Source organism: Macrobrachium rosenbergii, chromosome 44, assembly GCF_040412425.1.
Source record: "Macrobrachium rosenbergii isolate ZJJX-2024 chromosome 44, ASM4041242v1, whole genome shotgun sequence".
Lineage (NCBI taxonomy): Eukaryota > Metazoa > Arthropoda > Malacostraca > Decapoda > Palaemonidae > Macrobrachium > Macrobrachium rosenbergii.
In genome coordinates, this window is record NC_089784.1 from 15,110,048 (window position 1) to 15,135,830 (window position 25,783).

The 25,783-nt window shown below is 38.4% G+C and overlaps 1 protein-coding gene across 2 annotated transcripts in view; it reads right to left on the reverse strand.

The window, feature by feature from the left end:
* Positions 1 to 2,942: 2,942 nt before the first annotated feature.
* The window catches only part of LOC136829358 (ankyrin repeat domain-containing protein 40-like), a 32,291-nt gene continuing 9,450 nt past the window's right edge, over positions 2,943 to 25,783 (reverse strand). For both annotated transcript variants that reach the window (XM_067087802.1, XM_067087803.1), the window contains 4 exons: positions 20,497 to 20,642; positions 16,851 to 17,105; positions 8,631 to 8,778; positions 2,943 to 8,484 (listed from right to left, as the gene is read on the reverse strand). In XM_067087802.1, the coding sequence (XP_066943903.1) occupies positions 8,301 to 8,484; positions 8,631 to 8,778; positions 16,851 to 17,105; positions 20,497 to 20,642 (733 nt within the window). In that variant the 3' untranslated portion in view covers positions 2,943 to 8,300. The remainder of the gene's footprint in view (positions 8,485 to 8,630; positions 8,779 to 16,850; positions 17,106 to 20,496; positions 20,643 to 25,783) is intronic.

Here is a 25,783-nt window from a genome sequence, read left to right on the forward strand (position 1 = left end):
ATAAACACAAATATTAGTCAAAAAACACACCAAAAGACCTCTAAAAGTTATCAGTATCAAAAGATTGGATGAATACACAATTATACGGCAATGACATTTCAAACCTTCAAATTACAATTAGTCTTTCATAAAAAAAAAATAGCAAGCAATCGTAAACAGTCAGAGGAGTATGTACTCTCCAAGAGAACAGCATACAGTACATTAAACTAAAGCATTTCAAAACTTCTCCACACTACTGTAGGTCCTTACCAAAATATATACTATGCTCCCTTTTAATAAGGGAAAGCAATGACGGCATAATAATGTTGTTTATCTTGACCAAACTGAATGTTAAGGAATTAGATTTTACCTCTTGGAAAACTGTCTTCTGCTATGTGTTCTTCAAAGATTACCAATGTTTCTTGACTTCAATCATCCTCCACGAGGCTCTAAGCCTGATATCATAAATAAGATTTCTGGTAAAGACGATGGTCATTAACCTCTAATTAGCAATTCATAATAAAAAAATTCCTGGCAATAAATGTTTTTCAAAATTCTAGCAAGATTACATGCAGTCCTCCCTTTGTGGCGAAACACTCCAATCCTTTCCTATGCTCGGTTCTCTTAATGTCATTCAGGTTTCACTGATGGCGACAGTTGTATCAAATTAGAATGGAAAAAAGTAATAAAATCTTCCATGGAAGGAAACATAAGTTGTCTTCTGACACTTAAAGCTCCTACTGTTAGCGGATAGGATCAATTACTAATCAAAACTTGGTAAAAAAAAAAAAAACTTGTGAAGACTACCACTGTTATACAGATAAACATTATACAAACTACAACTTAACTTTTACAAGACTTGTCACTTGATCAGCATGACACCTTGCTATGCTGCTTGCTCCCCATGTCCACTTAATGTTTAGTGTTCACCCAAGTAAATAAATACTCCTCAAGTACTTTATTGGTAAACCTAGGCAGTGCCTACCATCAACTTACAAATGTTGCAATATCACCACAAAATGTCATACCACATGGCTTTACACACTTTGAATATAATCCAGTAATTATCAAAGGTCAACAAACAAAACCTTGCATTTTCCCCAATCTCCACACATTTCACCTTTAAAAACATACAACATGAACAGACCACAAAGATTTTTCTGCAAAGACATTTCTCACACAATGAACCTCTTTTTGATCATGAGATTAACATTTCCTCTGACAACAAAAATTAGCATCAGCAAAAGCACCTACTGCAACTGAAGCTTAATGCTCTCTGCTGTTTTTACATCTGAAGTTTAATGCTCTTTACTGTTTTCATCAAGAATAACTGCCTCTATACTTGTTGCTAAGAGTTACTTACCACTCTACAACTGTCCTTGCCATTAGTTATCTTTTTTTTCTCACCTGAAGCAGGTATCTGCCCAAACATGGACCTAAAATATCAAACTCCAATGAAGTTCACTGCTAAAAATTACAAATTTATATCAGTATAAAAATGTGATACCTAATTGTATGCTATAGTAGAGTAGTTTTCAGTCAAATGCAATACTGTTTTTTTTTTTTACTCTTCAAAGCATGAAAATATACTAGAGCAAAAAAGCTTATCAATTACAGATACAACTTACCATTTCTGCATGACAGACATGGCTGTACATACAGTGCATTTTGTTTAAAAAACAGAAGCAGCTTACTTTCACAGTGGAATTAAAATGTGTTTCATTATTCTCTTAAAATTTACTAATAGTAGAGTATATGTAGTCCCTGCAGGATTTATAAATGCATCAATTCCAATGACCCAAATGGTAACATGACAAAAAGTTTACTGTATTAGTCTGAATTTCATAAATGGAGACTTCTGAGTGCTGGTAAAACATTTTTGGTTCACTAACATTATTCATCACTTCATATTTATGAGAAATGCGTTGCATTTATTTTACAATGTGTGCAAAACAGCAGTGCTCTTCTTAAGTCAATATATTTGATCCTCACATATCTATCCTTCAGACCTGTAGTATAACAGTAACTACCGTATTTGACGGCATATAAGATGCACTTTTTTAATACAAAAATGGCCTAAAAAATCCCCCTGCGTCCTATGTACATAATGTAGGCTCAAAATTTAAGAATTTTGGCCGAAATTATACATGAAACGTCACGTAGATGTTGTAGCCTAGCCTAACATTCGGTGTTATCCTAATAACCTATTAAAAACCAAATTTTATTATAACTATTTATCATTATCACACTTACCAACACCGCAATTACTACTGCTAGTATTATAATCAATATCTACGTTGTTATTAACGATATTTTCATTAAAATGTGTTAATATCATTATAGTCATCTACAGCGCATCGCCGCATTCCACATTTACTGACTTACAGTACGCGTGCTGCCACCTATTGGTGATTATCTCGAGAGCTTTATGGATAACAAGGCTTCGTTCAGTTGTAGTTGGCAATTCCTGCTAACATTCTCTTTACGCATAACAACATGGCTTCGATCAATTGGCGGTTGACAATTCCTGCTACCATTCTCTTTAGGCATAATAACAAGGCTTCGTTGAGTTGATACTTCGTAACTCATGCTAGCATTCTCTTTTAAGAATAATAACATGGCTTTGTTCAGTTGCTCACGAGACTCAAGCCGTCACATAGGAAACATTTTTATTTATTGGAATTTACCCCTGCAAATATGGATAAATAACTTCTTTATTAATGTTTTTGTTGATTCTGTTGGTAAGAAACAATATGCATATGATAACCTAACACTACAGTTTTTACTTACCAAAATTATATAAGCATAGGCTAGGAAACATTTTTTCCATCAATGTCCTCCTGAAATTGGGGTGCGTCCTATGCAGACACATTACTAAAATTGTCTCCCTAAGTTCATAAAACACTGTTTTCTGAAGGTCTGCACTTAGCTCAAACTAAAAAGTTCCAAGGCAAAAGAAATGCTTTAATTCCTTCAAATTATTCACTCCATAACAGTAACAAAAAGAGCAAAACATTTTTAAATATTTCAAACACTTACTACTCAATATACACTGATACATACTTGAGTCATACATCCCCAATATGAGGTAATGATACATGGTTAGCAAATTCTGCATTGCAAAACAATCATGACATCTACAATTAAATGTCCTATTTTTGTATAATCTTACTACAATAACAGCACTTACACAAAAATAACAATTAGAACTTAAAACATATGTTCAATGTGTAATGCATGTTACTCAGGAATGACACTGTAATTCTTTGATGGAACTTAATTCTCCTTCTTTTTAGCTGGGTTACATACTAATACTGTACCACATTTCAATGATATACTGTATGTCTTCCATATTTGTATGCCTTTGTTTTTCGTGTATTCTATGAAAAGTCAATGCTTTTTCACTGTGAATATGTATTAAAAAAAACCAAACAAATTACTTGGTATTAGTTCCTATGTAAACATTTCCAATCTAAATAACATGAAAGCTGAAGCAACCATTTTTAAGCCATTTCAAATAGAAGACATTTTATTATATGTCTACCTTTAAAGCTTTAAAAAAATCTTGGAAAAATATCTCATACAAGCTTTATGAGAAAGGGTGGTTTATGTATTTGTTTTGACAAAATATTGCCAGAGACTCTAAACAGCATGCAAACATCAATGAATGGGCATGACATATACAATTTAATAGCAAAGGACTACAGAGTATCCTCTTCTTAAATGTATGTTCAAAAACCTTCTCTGAAAGAATTATCAACAATTGTACCTTCAGGGATATATTGTTTTATAAGCAAAACACAATAAAATGGGCAATGTAATGCCTTCTTGTAGTCAAGGCCTGGGAGAAAATGAACAATTAAAAAGAAAGGAAGAAGGGCTGGGCTTAAACTTGGAGGAAAGAACAGAGCATTCTGCCTCCTACAGGATGAAAACTTTAAAGAGTCAGGGAACATTCAGCAGTCTCATACAGGTGGTTAAACATCTGTTGAGGTAAAAACTTAGTGAGGTGACTGTAAAATAAATGTCACCCACAGGATATCTCAGAGAAGATGAAGCATCCTTTATTTTCAGTGTACCTTGTCTTTCATTTACATTTTATTAGGAGTTACTGGACTGACATATGAAACAAATAACATGATGACAATTATGGCATATTAAAATGCACATATTAACAGCTGTCCCACGCAGGTATGAGAAGAACATCACAGTACAACACTGCTAATTTCTAGGACACTCCTGGAGGATACATACACTTTGTCTACCAGTAGCAACTACAGGAAGTCCCAACACTGAATTGCAGCCTATCTAGGGTATTAAAGGGAAAGATGATTAAACCAGCGACAGAAGGGACTTCAAAGACTTCGGTAAGCGTGGCCACCAGCAGGCGGCATCCTCCATCTCACTATGGTCATTATTACCTCAGCAAGCTTTTTGCATTTCAGATGTACAGTATGTATGTCAACAAAAGGGGCTAGGAGGGCAATCACAGTCAATGAAGATGTCAGTATTTATGATGAAACATTAGAATTATTCTAAATCTTTTATGTGCCCATACACCAAAACAATCTTTTCATACGCATGCCACAAATCTACTTATGAAGGAAACAATGTGTGCTGATCTTTAGCCCAATTCATCTATGTACACAGAAGTCTATGCAAAATTAATAAAATATACCTGACTCTTTACAATATCTATGGTATCACTAGGATGTTCTAAAAATCTTGACAAGTATCCAAAAGGATTGGTACATTAAAATGCAGAGCTATAATCTTAATTCCACACCATATTACTGTACTTCAAGTTACATATTTTTGTTGTATGATAAATCTCTTCTTTCCTTCCCGAACTTCTATTTCAAAACCAAGACTTTTCTCACACTGCAATGCTTCACTTACTTTCTGGCTTCTGACTAGACCAGCATACATGTACCATGAACTTTCTCTCCAACTGTTGGGCAATATTAGATTTGAATTGCCTATAATGCATATTTCACTTCCACAGATTACATCATGACCCCATGATGGCATAAAGCCAGCTCAACAACAACTATATATGGCCTTCCTTTACAGATTTCCAAGTTCTAATCAAATACCAAATTGAAATACATACAGAAAAACTTCAATTCTTTTTAGACCTTGGGCTAAGGTCAAACTGGAAGGCAAGAGGGTTGGAACCAAAAGATATTATAGTAATGGCACTATCTTCAAATTAATAAGACTCTATCTTGCAACCATCAAAAACTAAGAGGATTTAGAGAAACTTTAGCCAATGATCATCTATAGATAATCTTAAATTATGTCCAAACCTGACAGATGGGGACTGGATCCGAAACACATTCTGGTCAGGAAACCACCTTTGAAAGAAGATAGCCTCACCTCCCAAAAATCAAATGTTATTTGGAATTAGAAAACTATGTCAACCTTACAGGCATGGTGGCTGGATCTTAAAGATACTGCAATAATGTAACCTCAGAAGCATTAAGGTTATTAGGAATTATAAAAATTTTAATTAAAAATACTTTTATCATATGATCTTCAACTTGATCCACAGTTACATCTTGACTTTGCCTCAAGGTCAACCTGACAGGCATGGGGACTTCATCAAAAAGGTATTCCAACATGGAGGTTTAGGAAATTACTTCCCAAGTTTGAAAGCCATATCTATAAAAAAATGTTATTAAGAATTAGAAAACCTTTATTTAAAAAGTTAGGTTCTAATGTATAACCTAATCCAAAGGTTAAATTTATAGACAGAAGGCAATGGATCTGAAATGTATGCCAGTTATAAAGTTAATCTCAAAATATAACAGCATACCTTATAAGCCTCTTAAGCTATCTGGACTGGAAAAACTTTTAACCTGTTTGTCCAGGGACAACACTGCCTGGGGTATCACAATATTTCTCATTCCTGCCAGCTAAAAATGATCATGCTTCAAAACAACAAAGAAAAATGCAAGTGAGATTTTAAACAGCAAATTCGGTGCTAGTGAAAATAAAATAGTTTACACAACACTCAGAATGTTCATAAAATATTAACAACTACTGCCACTACTCCAAGCAACATATATGATCCCTAAACACAAAATCAAAACAAAATTCCACATATGAAACAACTACTGACTTCCAAAGCAGACTTATTTTTATAAAGTAGCAGTTAGAAAACATGGAGAAACAAATTACAATACTCCATCAAAAGGATTACGTACATATTTTGTTTTAATGTTATACACTGCCAATGCTTCCATCATACAGTACTGCAGTGCTAAACACTTCTATCTCTATTTCTTCTTATGAACATTTGTGTACAAAGACTTCACTCTTGATATCAAAGTGTGAATTGTATATCAGTTTTACAGACAAGAGGTTGAATGCTCAGTTAGTCATTACAAAATATGTACTATTCAACTTAATGCTACAGTAAAATCTAATTTCTAAACCTTCAGTCTATATGCTTTTGAATATCTCATTAACTTCATTGGTTTCTTAAGTAGCACTATTTCCCTCTTCTGGCTGTGCTATGCCAAATATTTCTTGAGCCAAATATTTCTTAAATTATTTCAAGAAAGATATTTTTATTTTGGTTGCAAAATATTTTTCAACTGGCTGCAAGAAACAGTGACATGTCATCTTTTTTAATTCACTTAATATCATCCTTCTTCTTCATAAAAACTATGCTAGTCTTGGATAAAAGTAAAATCTGTCTTTTTAATAAGAAACTGAAATAAAAATGTCATTGTAAAAATTCTGAGTACAGTACTGCTTTTTAAAAGTTCCTTAGTTAATAAAAATAAATAAAATAAATTATGTGAAAGAATGGGATGTACATAATGCATTTCTGCATTGGAAAAGTATTGCACCACTTACAAAATAACTTCCATAAGCATAAAGGTAATTCACTGAATGATTTTGATAACTCCCAAATACTAGTATAACCACAATAACAATCAAAGCAGAAAAACATCAAGACACAAATATGAAAACTGAATACTGTACCTTTTCAATAGCATAACAATGGCAAGAGACTGTCAGTGATACCAGATGGTACGATTATTTTTACAAGGTATATATAAATATTTATCAAAGCTTTTAAGGCCTAAAAATATAAGCCTTTTGATGTCTGGTTCTCACAGCACTGCTGAAAATTCTCTACTTCTGCAGCTTGGGAGAAATTATTTTGAAAACTTGAAACCCTTTTACAGCTCAGTAACTACAAACCAAGCCTTTCACTAAGCACTGTAACAACTCAAGAGAAGAAATGGTACAACATATTAAAGCAGGAATTAAAATCTATTTCCATAACAGTAACAAGGTTTTCCCAGAGAATAACATTTATGATACAGTATTCTCTTCAGAAAATAAACCTTTAGCTCATACAGTTACCAATGATTAGAGTTTTTATGTATAAAATAATGTACATTCAAGAACTAAAGTGCAGTATATGTTAAGCTCAGTTATGCAAAATTTACTTTGCATATGGTGTACAGGAAAAATACAATAAAAATATAAGTTCTTTGATTATTGATCAGATCACATTAATTACACTGGAATACATAAATTTCTCTAGAATGAAATGTAAGAACTTGACTTATTTGGCCACCACTTATAAATACTGATTTTATATAAATATTTCAATTAATTTCTTATGGGAAAATACAAAACACCTGACTAGCATTGGTTTATAAATCATTTGAGCAAAATGTATTTTTCGTGAAGTTCGTTGATCAGTTTCTTTTTAAAAATGCATATGTTCTGTAACCATGGCAACAAAAAGCAAGAGAAAAAGTGTTTGTGCAACTGTTGCCACAAAAGTGCGAAATAATGGTTCTAACCTGATCCCCACCTGGACACAAGAACAAAACTGGTGTTGCTGGAAGCCCCCTCAAGCTGACCAACAACATTCATTAACAACTAATCATGCAGACCATGACAGCAGATAAATCTAAACAAGAATTATGTGCAAAAACAAAAATACTGAAGGACTGCCAGCTAAGAAGGAACTACATACAGATACTAGTAAGCATTGTACTATCCAAATGAAAGGCTTTCATACTATAAAAGTTATAAATCACAAACACACATATCAAAAGAGCAACAGATACTACAAATAGCTCCTTCAAGAATAACTACAGTCCTAAACAAAACTACAATCATATATCCGTACACCACTACACACAACACATCTTTTGAAACAATTTGTATTTATAGTTTCACATCCTAACTGTAATGGGATTTTACAGTATGCATTCATATATCAATAAATGATTAGATTCTTACACAAAACCTTATAAATACATTCAGTCTTCAAGATACCATGTTCACTAATACAAAATTGTCTGGTTTTTAAAACTTGATATTGACTGATAGCTATTTTTAGATGTGGACTGAGAATCACTATGAGATGGAGCTGGCCGATTCTGACCTTTTATTACTAATTCTAATTCAGCATAATCACATAAACGTCTGACATCTTTGTCGTTACGAAGACGAGTGTTGGGAAGTTTCCTGGAAACAAACAAAAAATTGACCAAAATTTTCACCAGTGACACTAATGTCCTCAACATTCATAAGAGAATAATGTGATTTTCCATAAGCAAAAGTTGAGAACTATATTTACAATATTATACAGCAGAAGGGAAACTAATCCTTACCGTATTCTTTCAACCATCTGTGGGTTGATAGCTAGTTCTCTACAGCACGTAATAAGAAGATGACTGTAGTTCATGTGGGTAGGTTGGAATTCAACTTCTATGAAGTCTGGATCACTAGAGTATGCTACTCGTACTTTCAAAACTATTTCTGTACAATAAAATTTCAATGAATGATACTTACCTACTGTTAGAGTTAGCTTATAGCTTCGCGGCATTAGGTGCAATCGGCATTTAAAATAAATAAAATAACGCTTGGATAACCATCTAGGACCGTCTTCGTAATCACTGGTTTCCCATCACGTGGTGTTGGAATGTTTACCTTCTAGTCAGAATTCTTCATGACCACCCTCTGAGATGAGGGGAGGCTACATGGGTTTTCACTTTAACAGCAGGTGAGTATTCAAATAATTAATTTTATCACAAAAATTTCCATTATTTGGAATGAATCTTACCTACTGTTAAAGGTAGCTTACTACCACACTGAATGAGGATGGTGGGTTAATGCAGCCAGAGAAACAACTATTCAGCCAAGCAAAATAAAAGCTTTTTAATGAAGGGTAAAAGCTTCTAAACATTCCTGCCTGTTGTGTGATCCTTACTGGTAAGTACTGTTGCCAGACATTGGAACCACAGCATGGTGTCAGGCCCTCTTTGTGAGACTTTCCAGAGGATCCTTCCACGGCAAAAGGACTCTATTTCTAGTGACTCCTGTTCCTGAGTCGAAAGCCCATAACCGACAGTCCTTAACTAAAGACAACTACCTTCAGATGTGAAGGTATGCTTCTATACACTAATGTGTACCTACGTGCTCGCAAAATTCAATAGCAGGATTTCCTAGCAACTAACAATAAAAGAGAAAACAAGGTTACTCTCATATTTTGATTCAGGAGAAAGCATCCCCACTGCAACAACAGGGCTAAGGGCTTTACACGTTACCTAAATTTGAACATTCTGCAAATAATGTGAGGCAAAAACAGAGTTATATTTCCTCTGAGCTGCATTGAAAACCTTTCCTAGTGAAATGTTTTAAAGGATATAAAAAGACGCTCACGGCACAGAAGCAATGAGGATTTCATTTTAAAAATGGTAAAAACTCAGGAATCAAGTCTGTGCACTGACTTAATCAAGCATTCTTGGACAAGAGTGTCTGGCCTCCTAACATCAAAATATATATTCTTACCTCATCCTGTTAAGGGTTCAAGTCTGTCCAGGTAAACACTGGACATAACGAGGCCACTTCTTCATTGCCTACCAAAGCAGTTAAATTAGGAGCTGTCACAAATCTGGGAGGGGCTGTCACTTCTACGTCTTTTTTCTAAGCAATGAAAGAAAAGAGGTTTCCATTGGAACAAAGCCCACATACAAAAAAGGGCTTGAGGCTCACTAATATGTTTTAATGTCAAAAGGTGATGAATACAGACAATAGAGGGGAGCTGAGTAAGAGGGGAAGGGTTAACATCTGAAATGGGGGACAGTACAGGGTGAGTAAATGATTAACAAAAGAAAAATTGATGCATAGCTCAAAAAAAACTGTAGTACATGTAACGTCTGTAATCCCTAGATAACTCCACCAGAGAATGCGTAGAATTCAAACTGGGAGATGGTTGAGACAAGTGGTGAAGGGCACAGACCTTGGCCCCAAGACACACCATGGTTCCCTATCCATGAAGAATACCAGCAGATGCAGGGCAGTCCAGAGGGCAGGCTACAGACAGACACCAAGGCTCTGACATCTCCTCTCTCACTATCAGGGGATCACAATCATCACCCTAATACTGTACATATGGTCAAATTTCCAACCAATAAAAGAAAAATATTTCTCAATTACCTATTATTTTTTCCTGAACCAAATATGGAGCATTAGAAGGTGGAGTACAGGGTGTGAGAGAGGAATTAACCTATCAGGTAATGGAGGAGGAGGAGGAGAAGCAACACTGGAAGAAAAAGGAAAAGAAAGAGTAGGCTTACGGCCTGCCCTAACAAATTGTCTATGTAATCTATCAGCCTCTCACATTTTGTGATACTTCACAAAATTATTCCTCTTCTCATCAGATCACTCCTTATTTTCTTCACAATGAGAAGAAAACCACACTTGTGCCTCAACAGCTAGGCAAACACACACATGCCCACCATGCACAACCGAAACATTCGGTTTGTACAAACTCGCTCCTATACAGCCTAATGATCTCATCTCTGCTTGCTGTAGATGACATAATGCAAAAACAGAATACAAGCTCAATACTGTACATGAGAAAATCTGCACAAGGACATGGCAGGAAGAATTCTGACAAAACCCTGAACATTCCAATGCCACCTGGCGGGACCCAGGAGTTAGCAATGACAGTCCTAGCGGGTTAGCCAAGCATTAGTACTTTGTTTATTTTGAATGCCGATGGCACCTAATGATGCAAAGATAGAAGCTAACCTTAACAGTAGGTAAGATTCATTCCAAATAATATATAGTATACATGTATTCCATGGTTTACATTTCTTTACTTAATATATTACTTTTCTTATGTTCTTTTTCTATTACTCAAGTTCCTTAAATAGTAAATTATTCAGCACTGATTACTAATTTAGGCTTTCACTGTACTAGATAATTCTGATTAATCATTACTAGTGATATTTCCAGTTAACTCTAGTATGCCTACTTTATTTATACTCTTAAGGTAAGGTTATCGTTACAGTACAGTACTTAAATTTAATGATTATTAATCCCTTTTAGTTTTTTGCATTCTACTTCTACATCGATAATTTCCTTCATCTTCATCTTATTGCCTAATATAGACCCGCTGGTATTATGGAAAAGTGTCGGGACAAAAGATGTAAACCATATCCTGCTATCTTTGATATTGGACATATTAAAGATTATAAAAATATATCTACATGTAGTATAGAAAATAAGAGGAATTCTTCATTTAATTAAATGTATTGTGGTATTAAAACAAATTTTGAATAACAATTTGTATTTTTCCTAGGTTCACAAACCAGAGCCTTTTATATAGGAGTATCTTTCAGTGTAAACTACAAAATGGTCAAAATGTGATAATAAGGTAGTCAACCAAGTGGTTTACAGATGGGGGGAGGTTTAAGTGGGGAGTGTCCCTCACTCACCAACCATTGATGTTGGAGGCAGTTAATGTTGGAAGGAATGTAAAAGGTTCTGGTTTGTATACCTAGGAAAAATACAAATTGTTATTCATAATTTGCTATTTGTTCCTACAGGAATACAAACCCTCACCTTTTGTACAGGAGACTTACTTCTTAAGAATAAGAAAACACTAAACTCCAAGAGTGGATATTTTTAAATACAGAAATGCTGAAAAGTGCAAGCAGGGCAAAGCAGAAACTCATCAGATATCCACCTAAGAACTGGAGGGAGGGAATCGAGGAGTCTCTCAATCTCTCTTTGTAGGTTAGAAGAACAGAGTTAATGGATTTATGAGGAACATCTCTCAGGTAGAACAAGATATAAGCAGTATGAAATACAGGCAGTCCCTGGTTAACGGCAGGGGTTCTGTTCCCGGCCGAGCACCGATAACTGAAAATTGCAATAAATGGTACAGTATTTACGATGTCGTAAGCGCCAATAAACCACTTACTGGTGCCATTAACCATCAGCGCCTACATCAGGAAAGCCCTCTTGCACTGCTCCCCTTGGAATGACACACACGAAGAAATGGAACGTGCAGCCCAAACCCTCGTCGACAATGGAAACCCAAACCGAAATACAGGAGTCTATCAAGGCAAACAGGAACCTCGCCCCAATGCCCCTGAATGCACAGAGCTTTTCTATAAAGGTAAATTTCATCATAAATATAAAGAAGATGAACATGCCCTCAAGAACATCATCGAGGATAATGTCTGCCCCTTTGACCCAAATAAGAATATTCATCTGGTCATTTGATTACAAGAGCAAAAAGATGAGCAGCCTGGTGATGCGTAACAATCCAGCCCCCCCTCAGCAGGACCCCATGAAGAAAACCAACATGGTATACTGGTACTCATGCCCCGTTCGAGAATGCCTCGTTTCTTACATCGGTATGACCACCATACGTTTCTCCAAGAGGATTTCCTGCCACGCCCAAGAGGGAGCCATCTTTAACCATGCCAGGACCGCCCATAACCAGAGAATTGCTAGAAAAGATATAATCACGAATATGGAAATAATTGACCGAACTATGGACCACCACCGCCCATGCCTCCTGGAAGTATTGCACATTGGGAAGGAGAAACCAACCCTCAACATTACGCAGGAAACCTTTCTCCTCCCCACGGCCGCCAGGAAACCTGCACCAAGTGACCACCATAGGGAATGAGCATCTTGCATATCCAAGGTGACCATCCAGTCACCCCTGTTGCACTGAGGACATGACTGAACGAACTGTCTCCATGTGGAACTTTGTCTTCAGGACAAAAGTATCCTGGCTGCTCACGTCCAAAATGGGCCTCCAGCCCCCCGAGGCCTTCAGAACCACGAAAAGGTGGTTGTAAAAGCCTTCTGAGTGGCAATCTACAACCTCTTCCATTGCTCCCCTGATGATCAGGGCTTCGACTTCCTGAGAGAGGGCTAAAAACTTTGAATACGCCATCAAGGCGGTCGGTGATGTTGCTAAGGGAGGAGCTTTCATGAAAGGAATGGCGTAGCCTTCCTTGAGTACCTTGACTACCAAAGGTTCTGCTCCTCTGCATATGCCCACCCCTTCCAAAAAAGCAGAAGTCTGGCTCCTACTGGGGCGTGGATGACTAAATTCTCACTTCTTGAGGTTGGTCTTGAATGATGACTTCTTGATGGACTTCGTAGGAGGTCGCAAGCTGGATCTAGGCCTTGAGTGGGGTTTTGGTTTCCCTCCACAAAAGGGCTGAGACTGTAAGGGTGAGATTGATCTAGAAGTGGAAGGAGCAGGTTCTCTCAGACGTCTGGTGGATTGTGCTAACAGGTCGGTTTTAGATTTCTTCTGCAAGTCTGAAAGAATCCTTTTCACTGTGGCTTGTGGGAAGAGGTCAGACTTGTCTAAAGGAGCGAAAAGCAGAGCTGATTTCTGTGTCGGCGAAACTCCTTTTGAGGAGAATGAACTCCATAGCTCCCTCTTTTTCAACAGACCCAGTGAAAAGAAAGAGGCGAGTTCTGACTAGCCGTCTTTTACTGCCCTATCAGCGCATGAAAGTACCCCCAGCCAATCAGAGGCAAAGCCTTCAGCGAGGTCTGGACAGCCTTCAATCTTTCTCGCTAATGCCCCAACAGCCCAATCAAGAAAGCTAAAAATCTTGAGAACCTTAAAAACATTCTTAATAAGGTGATCTAGTTCGGGGGAGGAAAACATTACCATGGCCGCAGAGACAGCCGTTCTACGAGCCGAATCTACCAGGCTGGAGAAGTCACTTTGGGAGGTGGCAGAAACTCCCAAAGAAGGAGCTTCCGCAGTGGTGTAGAGTGGGTACCTCATCTTCATGAACGTGCTCGGTGGAAAAGCAAACATACCTTTGCCTTGCTTTCTCTTAGAGGCCAGCCAGTCATGCACTTCTTGGACAGCCTTCCTCAAGGAAGAGGAAGGAACTAAATTAGGCAGCTTGATACCCTTGGAAGACTGCTTCCTCATAAGGAAGGTAGAAGCTGGAGAAGTTGGAGCAGCAGGAACAAAGAAATCTGTGAAGCTATCCAGGAGAAATCTCAAAAGAGACAAATATGCAGCAGAGGGGACAGTACCCTGACAATCTCTTCCTCCTCAGAAGAGATAGGAGACAAAGACTTGTCTTTGGTTTCAGGAACTGTTGAGTTTTCTTTAAGAACCCCAGAAGTTCCGTCAACTGCCGCTGGAGTGGAGCTAATGACTGATCCCCTTGAGCCAATGATGACGGTAGCAGATGACTGGAAGGCGCTGGGCATCTGGAAGTTGGCGCCGGGTGATCAAAAGCGGAAGTCTGGCATGAGAAGGCGGGGGCTGGACACTCGGAGGAAGTTGGGCACTTTGGGCGCTTGTGGGCTGAAACTGGGTGCTCAAGACTGTCTCCCAATGAATGATGCAGGCAGGAAGGCTGCGGGCTAACCTCCCTGTACCTTTTAACTGCCAGAGGAGAGGAATCGCCAAGATCCGCACGTCTCTTGAGCGGGCGTGATGAAGCAGGGTAGCGACACAGGTGCTTCTTGTTAGGGCTGGAAGCTTCCGACCCTGAGGAAAGCCGATTCATTGAAACGCCTTTCCAATGGTGCTTAGTTGAAGCCTAGGAACGAACAACAGGCTCAACGGGGGGGGTGACTGCCCGTGGGCAAACCCCACCAGCCTCCCTTAGACCTCTGGTATGTCTTCTCCCCAGTGCAGGGGAGCAGGACAGGGGCCTTTGTCTAAGAGCACTGGTGGGACAGACAGCCACCCCATCAACATTCACAACACTGTCACTTCTCACTGCACTGTCATTATACACACTTTTCTCCATCAGAGATCTAATTGCAGACCCCATTTCCATAATGGTATTGGATATTAACCCAAACTTTTGATCGAACTTTAATTCGAGGCTGGCAATGGCTTTGAGAGCAGAATCATGAGAACCTGGATCAGGAGTAAGTGGTAAAGTTGGAGGGCTCAGGATGGGAGAAACAGGAGGAACTGGAGGAGTAACAGCTCTATCATCCACTACTGTACACTAGGAGGAAAAGGAGTAGATTCTGTACTAGCCCTATTCTCAGCCCTAGGGGTTGCCTTCCTCTTTCTATCTCTCTCAAGTTTCTCTAAATGAGATTTTAAAGTCTTCCATTTTTTATCCTCCCAATTCTGACACTCTAAACAAGTATTATCCTTATTACATTCCTGCCTCCTACATTTAGTACATTTAGTATGAGAATTGTAAGAAAACTTGGTTAATCAAGTTTTACAACCCTCTGAACAGAAGCGAATGCTAGATGAGCTAGAATCCGACATGTGAACTAAAGAAAATCCTATAGTTAACCACAAAACAATCAATTAACGATTGAAAGCCACAATATGTAACAACAAATACTGAATACTTCACAAAGATCGGGCAAATAAATATCCGAATAAGCAACAAAGTTGCTGTGGAAAACTCCTGATGTTGGTCAGAAGCTGGCAGGAAGCAAATTGAGCTCTTTGCTAGGTTGTTCCTCCAAGTCCCGGATAGTGGGCGGGACCTTGTCACCTACACACAAATGATATAAGAACCGCCACACGAACTTTTGGACTTTTAAGCTGCAGTAGGTTAGGAACCAAGAGCTATGTGATTACTTAGTAAGTTACTTATATAAAAAAAAAGTGTTAAATACCTCACACAATTCAATGAATATAAACCAAAATTTTTTACTATATGGACAAAAATTTTTGTTCAACTACTGTACCTTATATGTGCTCAAGCCACTTAGCATAACCTACAGATGGACAAGAGCTATGTGATTACTTGGTAAGTTACTTACATAAAAAAAAGTGTTAAATACCTCACACAATTAAATGAATATAAACCAAATTTTTTACTATATGGACAAAAATTTTTGTTCAATTACCGTACCTTATATGTGCTCAAGCCACTTAGCATAACCTACAGATGGACAAAATTATCTAAAACAAAGCTTAGTTTACAATTAATTGCTGGAAAACTTTTATTTTTCCAAAAACAATTTTTAAATATTGAAAAAAGCACCAGCCAGAGCATCTGTCAGCTGCTGCCCTATAAAAATATAACATGTCATACCAATACCACCATGTGGTGCTTTGTAAAACTACAATAAATTATAGGTATTTTCCATAGAATTAGGTTCTTGTGTAATCTTGTTATCAAACAAAATGCAAAATATGACTCCTGACATGTCATCACCCTTGTAGTCACATGAAGTATCATTTGCTTGCAACTGCAGCTATTTACATTTGTTCACATGATGCTACAACCAGACGAGAGTGAGCTGGATGATGAGCCTGGCTGATGTTGCCGAGCATCAGGAGAAAATATTTTATGAAATATCTAAAGCTCAAAAACAGATCAAAATTAAAAATCCTATCAAATGCATCTCAATATCGAATGATCTTAAATTCAGGAGCATCTGTACACATGTAACAGACCTTTGCGATCACATTTGGTAGGTATCTTAAATTGAACAATCTGAGAAATTTAATTATTAATATTATTAAAGTACTCAAGAAGTAAGCCATTCAATCCAGTAAGTACTGATCAGAAAACACTGAAAGTACAGTATAGGGGGTAATAAAGATAACTTGCCTTTACTTGGTGACATAATTGGTGATGCTTGTTGGTTGGTGTTCTGGGTTAACACTGGAGCATGGGGTACTTGATGGCTTGTCTGACTTTGAAAGGTCTCACCTTCATGGACACCATTTGTAAGTAATTTTTCATTTGGATTCCGCACATCAAGAGACACTTTATGATCGACAGGGGGATGTGCTAGGTAACTTGGCGTTATAGGTAGAGAATCTGAACTCGAAGATGCATCTTCTGATACAGGGCCCTCAGTACCTTTTCAAGGAAATTGAATATCATCAGAATGAAATCAGTTCACAAATGTAAATCTGAACAATATACAAAATCTACAGGTGCATCCAAGCATCAAGAAGTTAGATAGAATTCGATGATGTCACTAATTGTTTCGAAAATGCACTTCCAATACACGTTGTGTTAGTATGCGTAAACAGGCAATAAATAACAACTGAAACAAAACGCCTAATGAAAAACACTGTCATCACCAATTCATTCATCTAACCTAGTAAATAATTTTTGTTTCACAAATACAAACTCCTATGTATGTTTTTTAAAGCTGAATTTCTGTTAGTAAATGAGAAAAGTTGTAGTCTGAAAATTAAGGAGACCTCCCTTTCTATGGTAAGCCACTTGTCTCACCTGGTGAAGTCTTTCACTTTTTGACTGTCTACAAACCAGACATGTTCATCCAACAGGAGGAATTGAGAAAAGAGCACTCTAAGTACGGCTTTCAACATTTCCAGTGTTGACTGAGCTACTTACAATATCTAATTTTGTTCATTGTCAACTTGTCCCCATGGTGCTTAGTGAATACGCAATAATAAAATAAAAAGTAAACAAGTGAAAGAGAGAGAGAGAGAGAGAGAGAGAGAGAGAGAGAGAGAGAGAGAGAGAGAGAGAGAGAGAGAGAGAGAGAGAGAGAGAGAGAGAGAGAGAGAGAGAGAGATTGACTAAAATTTACAGAAGCTTAACAATAACCAAAACAAAACATACATTTCATTAATAAAATGTAAATACAGTACATACATAACTCTGACCTTCTACAATAAAATTTAAGAGCAATCATGCTCTGGACTGACCAGTAGTTCAGGAGATACTTTCCTTCAGCCAAAATAAGATAATTTTCTTATGACATATGGGAGAAAGTTGAAACAACTAGATTTGCATGTTAAATATATATCAGAAATTCCAAGTTGCTATTACAATCCACAAAAAAGATGACTGTACTGCAGAGAGGGCTTAGATGGAAGATGAACTTGCAAACAATCATCCCTTTGTATGTGACAAATCGTATGACAATCCAGACAACTTGCTTGTAAGCCTAGATAATGAAAAAAATAACAAGACATGAAAGTAGGGCCTCCTTTCTCCTTGCTTTCCTTGGGGGTTCATACTGTCAACTGAGACAGGGTTCTCACTACCAAATGGAGGGCTCACTTGCAAAGGTAGGAAAAAGTTTCATGGCCTGACAAATCTAAAAGGGAAAATCCCCGAGATGTACTGCTGAATAGCAACCTTTTATAGCAGATACAAAAAGACACTTTCTGTCACTAAAGAAGATGGAGGCTACTAGGCTGGAAACTGTCAGAGAAAGAAACTTCTTGTACAGCACCAATTTTAGGAGGTGCTGTACAGGTAGCATAATAATCCTTCAAAAAGCTGCCCTAAAAATCTCTTGTTGCTGGATACCCTCTATGCTGAGTATTTTCTCTCTTATTACTGTATACATTGACAAAATAGTTTAAGGTCGTTGAATCACCTGTCTATACTATGATAAAGCTCACCTTATGTATTTTTTCTTAGATGAAAGGGGAATATTAGAGCGAGACTAAGTTAAAGAATTTAGAGCTAGGTAGGAAAAGATTAAATGGAAGAGTTGAGGGTAAAGAAAGCATTTTTAGTATAGTGTACACCTATAATGTAGTCAAACACATACCTTCTTCCCTCAACATATAACTAATAAGTTTCAAAGTTAGCAGCCTGCCTGCTTGTCTATCTCTAATGCCTTATTCAGTACAATCTTTAAGGAATTGTACTAAAATAATTCCTGTGTTCTACAAATACACTAGAAATGATTCCATTAACAATTAATATTATTTAGTATCAAATGAGTGGTCTCTGTTGAAACGATCATTTGCCACATACTGTGATATTAGAGTTCTTTCTCATTTGTTAATCTGGAGATTGGAGCCAGTCTTTTCTCTCATTTTTTAATCTGGTAATTCACAAAGTGTATCAAATATCAAAAATAGCACAGTCTCCTTCACTGCTATCTGTACAACTGCAAAAAACTGCAGTTGGCAATGCAATCAAAGGAGATATGACACAAAGCCATTGTGAACACACTTGTCCCTTTTAATTCACATTATAGTATTTCCACCCATGGTTTAAAAAATTCAAAGTTTAAGAAGTCATTAAAGGATAAACTGTATCTATAATGTCAATTTAATTAATTTTTAATTATCATAACTACATTCAAATATATTTATGAGTCAACGTTTGTAATGAAAAGTCAGTTTGTCAAAACCACTCAGTAAAGACCTATGAACTATGTTTGGGGACACCACAGAGTTTTGGCAGCATCACTCAAATGTTGCACATGCAGTGATAATTTCATGCATTTTTTGGATATTTTGATATGCATAATTTAATAAATTTCAATGCTTTGGAAACTGCTTCTTCTAAGAGTCAGTTAATAATAATTTGTGCTACACAGCTAGTTGCCTGGGTGTTAAAGTAAGAGTGTAAAAGTCTCATAACTGTAAAGCATGAAGTGTATGTGTGTCAGACATGCTTCATGATGATCATTCACTATCATGTGAAAGGCATTATTGGTGTGTGAAAGTGAATAATAGTGCGTCTCCTCTGACAGACATGAAGTACGTTGAACGTTATTTCAGGTATATAAAAAATTTTCCTTACAATTTAGTGCTTTGAAATTTAAGTTTTATGTTACTTCTAATTACAGTACTTATTATTCTGCACAGTATTTACCAGTACTCATCTATTTTGAGAAATAATAATATGTTAACATTTTCTGAAAGGCTTATAGTACAAGATTTAAGATCTTGGTATGCTGAAAGTTTCATGGTATCACACGGGTGAAGTTTCTGTGGAGCCAAAGACACTAGTGGATTTGGCATATTCATGCCTTTGTCCCTAATCTCCACAAATAGCAAGGAACAATTGTAAAAGAATTTAAATATACAGAGTTTTCTTTTCAAAACTAGACATCGCTCATGCAAATGGGGGAGCATGCACTGTATGCCACTGTCAAAAGCAAGCTTCCACTAAACAATATGCCAAGAACAGCAAACCAATTCAGAAAAATTAAGTTAATGGGGAATGTTGCTTGAAAGTGATCATATGATAATGAATCAGGCTACCAAAGGTAGTAGTAACTGTCTGGTATATGGATAAATTTTGTAGAGCTACAGCAAGAAGTTGAGCCAAACAGCATTTAGATTGTGCCACATTAGAAAACCAATTTAAGAAGCATGTTTACTCAGTTCCACTAAATGCAAATCAACAACACAAAATCCTGAGAGGCAGATTTTTATAAGCAGCAGATCAGCTAAAATACAAGTGTTGCAAGAAAAGAGAACTCTTTCACTAATGATTTTAAGAGATACTGTATCTAACTACATACCGAGTAACTGTAAAATCTGAGAATTTGTTGTAAGCTGGGCTGGTGTTTGAGATTGATTATTCTCTATTTTTGGGTCTGCTCCATTTGCCATGAGCCAACGGACAGTGTTAACGTTTCCTCTCTTACAAGCCCAATGAAGCCCTGTCCTAAAATTGATTAAACATCTGTTACAAGTAGTAGTAAGACTTACAAGTACAGTAGTAGTAGTAGTAGTAGTAGTAGTAGTAGTAATAGTAAAATCATAAAATAACATATTAATACAGTGCAATTTCCATTTACTTCTTCTGCCATCAGATGGATCAAACTAAATTACTGTACCTAAAAAACAGCATAAAAATAAGCAGTCCTCACAAATATACAGTACACAAAAACACACTTTTAAAATAATAACAAAAATGACATTTTTATGATAAAATTAAGTTTTATATATACTTACCCAGTAATTACTTAGCTAAGAGTTTCTACTCAAACTGCATTTAGAATTCTGAATTCCACAGTAGCGACTGTTTTGTTTTGTGTAGGTGACTATGCCCCACTCACTTTTGGGGTACAAAAGAGGAACAACATCGCCAACACAATGATGTGCAGAGAGGAGGGTGGGCTCCATCTGTAATTACTGGGTAAGTATATACAAAACTTAATTATCATAAAAATGTCATTTTTATATGAGTAACTTACCCAGTAATTACTTAGCTGATTCCACATTGAAAGGTGATAGGGAATCATGGACAAAGGCTTACGTTATAATTGATGAGATAATTGTTGTTCCTTACCTGGTGAGAGAGCTGCTGCAGGTAGATACTGCCTCTAGTGGCGCTCCTCTCAACCTGTAGCGACGTGGAGGCATGGCCATATGAGCCTCTACTTAAGTGGGACACTTCGCAGCGAAGGAGTACTCTGAAGGCTGACGAAGTATAAGATCAAGCTTTGTGACAAGGGTGTACACCAAAGGCCAACAAAGCATATATAATTGGCCCTGCCCAGGGCACAGTACCACAAAAATAATATATCAGACAACTAAGTCACCTACACCATAATTAAACAATGATTAAACGATAAAAAACAAGACCACTGCCCAACACTAAAAACTGGTGGGCACTCCAAGTACGTTGTAACCTCCCAGGCTCCCCAAGAACTCAACACCATTTTCAAGGCGAAGAGAAAAGGAAAGGAAGGGGCACCTCCTACATTTCTTCACCCATCACCAAGCCAGCTATGGACACAGGTCCCAGGGTACTGCATTTATCATAAACTGTCTTGACATCCCTCAAACAGTGCATCGTGAACACCGACTTGCATTTCCAATGAGTTGCCTCCAGGATCGCAGAGAGAGAAAGATTGTGTTTGAACACTACTGAAGTAGCAACTGCTCTTACCTCATGAGCTTTAACTTTCAATAGCGATAAATCAGTTTCCGCTAATTGAGATCCCTCAAGAAAAACGAAATGATGTTCTTCGATAGGGGTCTAGAGGGGGTTTTTTACTGAACACCAGAACTGGCCTCTAATCTTTCCGTCCGATGTAAATAATATCTGAGGGCACGTACTGGGCACAGCTCTCACTCTTCCTCTTCTGTGCCTAGAATATCCGATAAGTTTGAAATCGAAAAGGAACGGCGCCAGGGATGTGATGAGTTTTAATTTTTCGTTAGAAATCCTAGCAAAAAGTAGCAGACTGCATTCCCTTGTGAAAAACCGATCCTTTTGTCTATTGCTTGAAGTTCTCTTACTCTTTTAGCTGTTGCTAAAGCAACCAGAAAGAGAGTTTTCTGAGTCAGATCCCTTACAGAGGAGGAGCACATAGGATCAAAGCGTGGGTTGGAAAGCCACTTAAGAACTATATCAAGATTCCAAGATAAAGACTCCCCTGTCTTGGACTTGGAGATATTGAAAGATTTAATAAGTTCAGACTAGTCTTGATTGTTCCAGATGTCTAGACCCTACGTCGAAAAACGGAGCTGAGCATCGCTCCGTAACCTTTATTGTCGAGATAGGCAACCCTTTAGATGATTTCAAATAGAGATGGAAGTCTGCTATCTGAGCAATAGATGTTTTACAGGAAGAGACTTTGTTTCTTCTACACCAACTTGTAAAGCATGCCCACTTAGCTTGGTAGACATTATTGGAGGAGATGCGCCTACTTTTGGCGATAGCCTCTGATGCCGATTTAGAAAATCCTTTTGCTCTGATGAGTCTGTAGACAGTCAAAATAACTGTTAGGGCCAGAGAGGATAGGCCTTGATGAAACTTCCTGAAGTGGGGTTGTCTGAGGAGACTTGGAATCTCGGGAAGGAGTCTTGGAAAGTCTACGAGGAGATCGATCAGGTCCGGAAACCACTCCTTCTGTGGCCAGTAGGGAACCACGAGTGTCGTCCTTACATTGTGGTGTGCGCGAAACTTCCTTACGGATGAAAGGGTAAAGATCTAGGTTGGACCAGTCCAGGGTTATTGCAACCATCACCCAAGCTAGAGGGTCCAGAAAGGGGGAACAGAACAGAGGAAGGCGGTAATTGTGTTGCAGTTCTAGATGTATTGCCTTCAATTCTCTCACATTGATATGAAGCCCTTCTCCTCCGAAGACCACCTCCCCAAGACTTCCAGGTTCCTGAGGAGCGCTCCCCATCCTAGGTCCGACGCGTCGGAAAAGAAGTCTAGGTTGGGGCTCACTGGAACAAGAGACTTTCCTTCTGAAAGTCTTTCTGCGGACCTCCACCCCCGCAGATCCTCCTGAATTTCGGAGGTTATCAGAAAGACGTGACGGTCCTGATGCACCTTCTGATCCCAGCAAGCTCTTAAATAGAACTGGAGAGGTCTCACGTGAAGTCTCACCAGTCTTACGAATTGCTCTACAGAAGCCAACGTCCCCAGAGACTCATCCACTGGGTGGTGGAGCAAGAATGAAGGGAGAGGATATAAGCTAAGTATACCTTAGTTTTACCAGACCACAAAATAGCTCTTCGTTGGGCGAGTCGGTAGAGCTGTGGACTGGCACTCGCCAGGCCTGAGTTTGAGTCCCCGGCCAGCTGATGAAGAGTTAGAGGAATTTATTTCTGGTGATAGAAATTCATTTCTCGCTAAAATGTGGTTCTGATTCCACAATAAGCTGTAGGTCCCGTTGCCAAGTAACCAATTGGTTCTTAGCCATGTAAAATAAGTCTAATCCTTCGGGCCAGCCCTAGGAGAGCTGTTAATCAGCTCAGTGGTCTGGTAAAACTAAGGTACACTTACTTTGAGCTGATTAACAGCTCTCCTAGGGCTGGCCCGAAGGATTAGACTTATTTTATGTGGTTAAGCAATGGGACCTACAGCTTATTGTAGAATCCGAACCACATTATAGCGAGAAATGAATTTCTATCACCAGAAATAAACTCCTCCAACTCTTCATCAGCCGGCCGGGGAATTGAACTCCGGCCCATCGAGTGACAGTCCGCAGCTCTACCGACTCACCCAACGAAGAGCTGAAGAAGTCTACCTTCCTCATACAGTCTTCTACTCTTTTGAGTGATGGAGAAACCCAAAAACTCAGAGAGTCTATCAGAACTCCCAAATAAAGAATCTTCTGAGTGGGAATCATTTGTGATTTCTAGTTCATTATTAGTCCTAATTCCTGGGTTAAGAGAAGAGTCTTTTGTAAGTCCTCCATGCAGTGTTTCTTCGTGGGCAAACGAATTAGCCAATTGTCCATATATAGCGCGATACTCACTCCCGCTAAATGTAGCCAACCCGCCAAAGGAACCAACACTCAAGTGAAAACTTGTCAGGCTGTTGAGAGATGGAAACAAAGTGCTCGAAATTGAAAGATCTGGTTCTTGAAAGCAAATCGTAGGTATTTCCTTGAGTCTGGGTGAATCGGAATATGGAAATAAGCATCTTGTATGTCCAGGGAGATCATCCAATCTCCCTGACAGATGGAAGCAAGAACTGAGTGGATGGTTTCCGTGCTGAATTTTGTTTTTCTACGAAGACGTTCGAAGCACTTATGTCGAGCACTGGTCTCCAACCCCCTGAAGCCTTGTGCACTACAAAAAGGTGATTGTAAAATCCTTTCAAGTCTGCCTTTTTTATTACTTCTATTGCTTCTTTGCTCAGAAGAGAGGACACTTCCTTTGATAGGGCTGAATGCCTCTCCGATCCTATGGAGTAAGCCGTCAATATGACGGGAGTGTTGGGCAATGGCGCATCCTCCTTGAAGGGGATAGAGTACCCCTCCTTTAAAACTTTCACCACCTACTGGTCCGCTCCTCTTTTGCTCCATCTCTCCCAAAAGAGACGAAGCCTGGTCCCTACTGGAGCATGAAGGACTAAATTCTCACTTGCGAGAGGATGATTGGAAGAAGATTTCTTGATCGCTTGGGGAGCAAATCTAACTGATCCTCGAGACCTGGAGCACGATCTCTGATTTCCTCCACGAAATGGCTTTGGTTGCTCGAAAAGAGATGAAGGTTTAAGTGAGAAGGCAGACCAATCCCTCTGGCGCTTAGTTGATTGGATCAAGAAATCATGTGTTGATTTCTGGTGTAGAATTGCTGCAATCTCACTTACGATGGGCTGTGGAAACAAATGTTGCATATCCAGAGGGGAAAAAAGGACAGCCGATTTCTGTGGGTATGTAACACCCTCCCATGTTAACGAGACCCAAAGTTCACGCTTCTTAAGCACGCCCATGGCATAAAGGGCAGCCAATTCCTGTGAGGCATCTCTAACGGCTTTATCTGCACAGGAGAGAAAATTAAACAGGTCTGAGACTTCACCACACAAAAAAGCCAGATCTTGAAGCTTCTTAGCAACTGCTCCCAAACACAAGTCCAGAAAGCTCAACACCTCGAAGGACTTGAACAAACTCTTCAACACATGATCCATCTCCTGTGCTGAAAAGAATGTCTGCCGAAGCGAGAACCAACCTACGTTCTGAGTCAATGAGCGCAAGAGTCCCCCTAGGAGAAGGCAGCCACTCCCAGGGAAGGAGCTTCTCCCGGTGCGTACGACAAGTACCACATACGTGCGAGACGAGAGGGAGGAACACTAAAACAGGCTTTCCCTTGATCCCTCTTCTCAGAAAGCCAGTTCTCTACTTGGCGAAGAGCTTTCTTCGATGAAGAAGAGAGAACCATCTTAGGAAGTCTCGTCGAATCCACGGGCTGATTGCTCATCATGAAAGATGAAGCTGGAGAGGAAGGAGATGCCGGAGTGAAAAATTCCGGGAAATGCTGCAGAAGGAACATGAGGAGTGTTGCATATGGCATAGAGGACAAGTCCTGCTCCCCTTCTTCGTCTTCAGAAGAGATCGG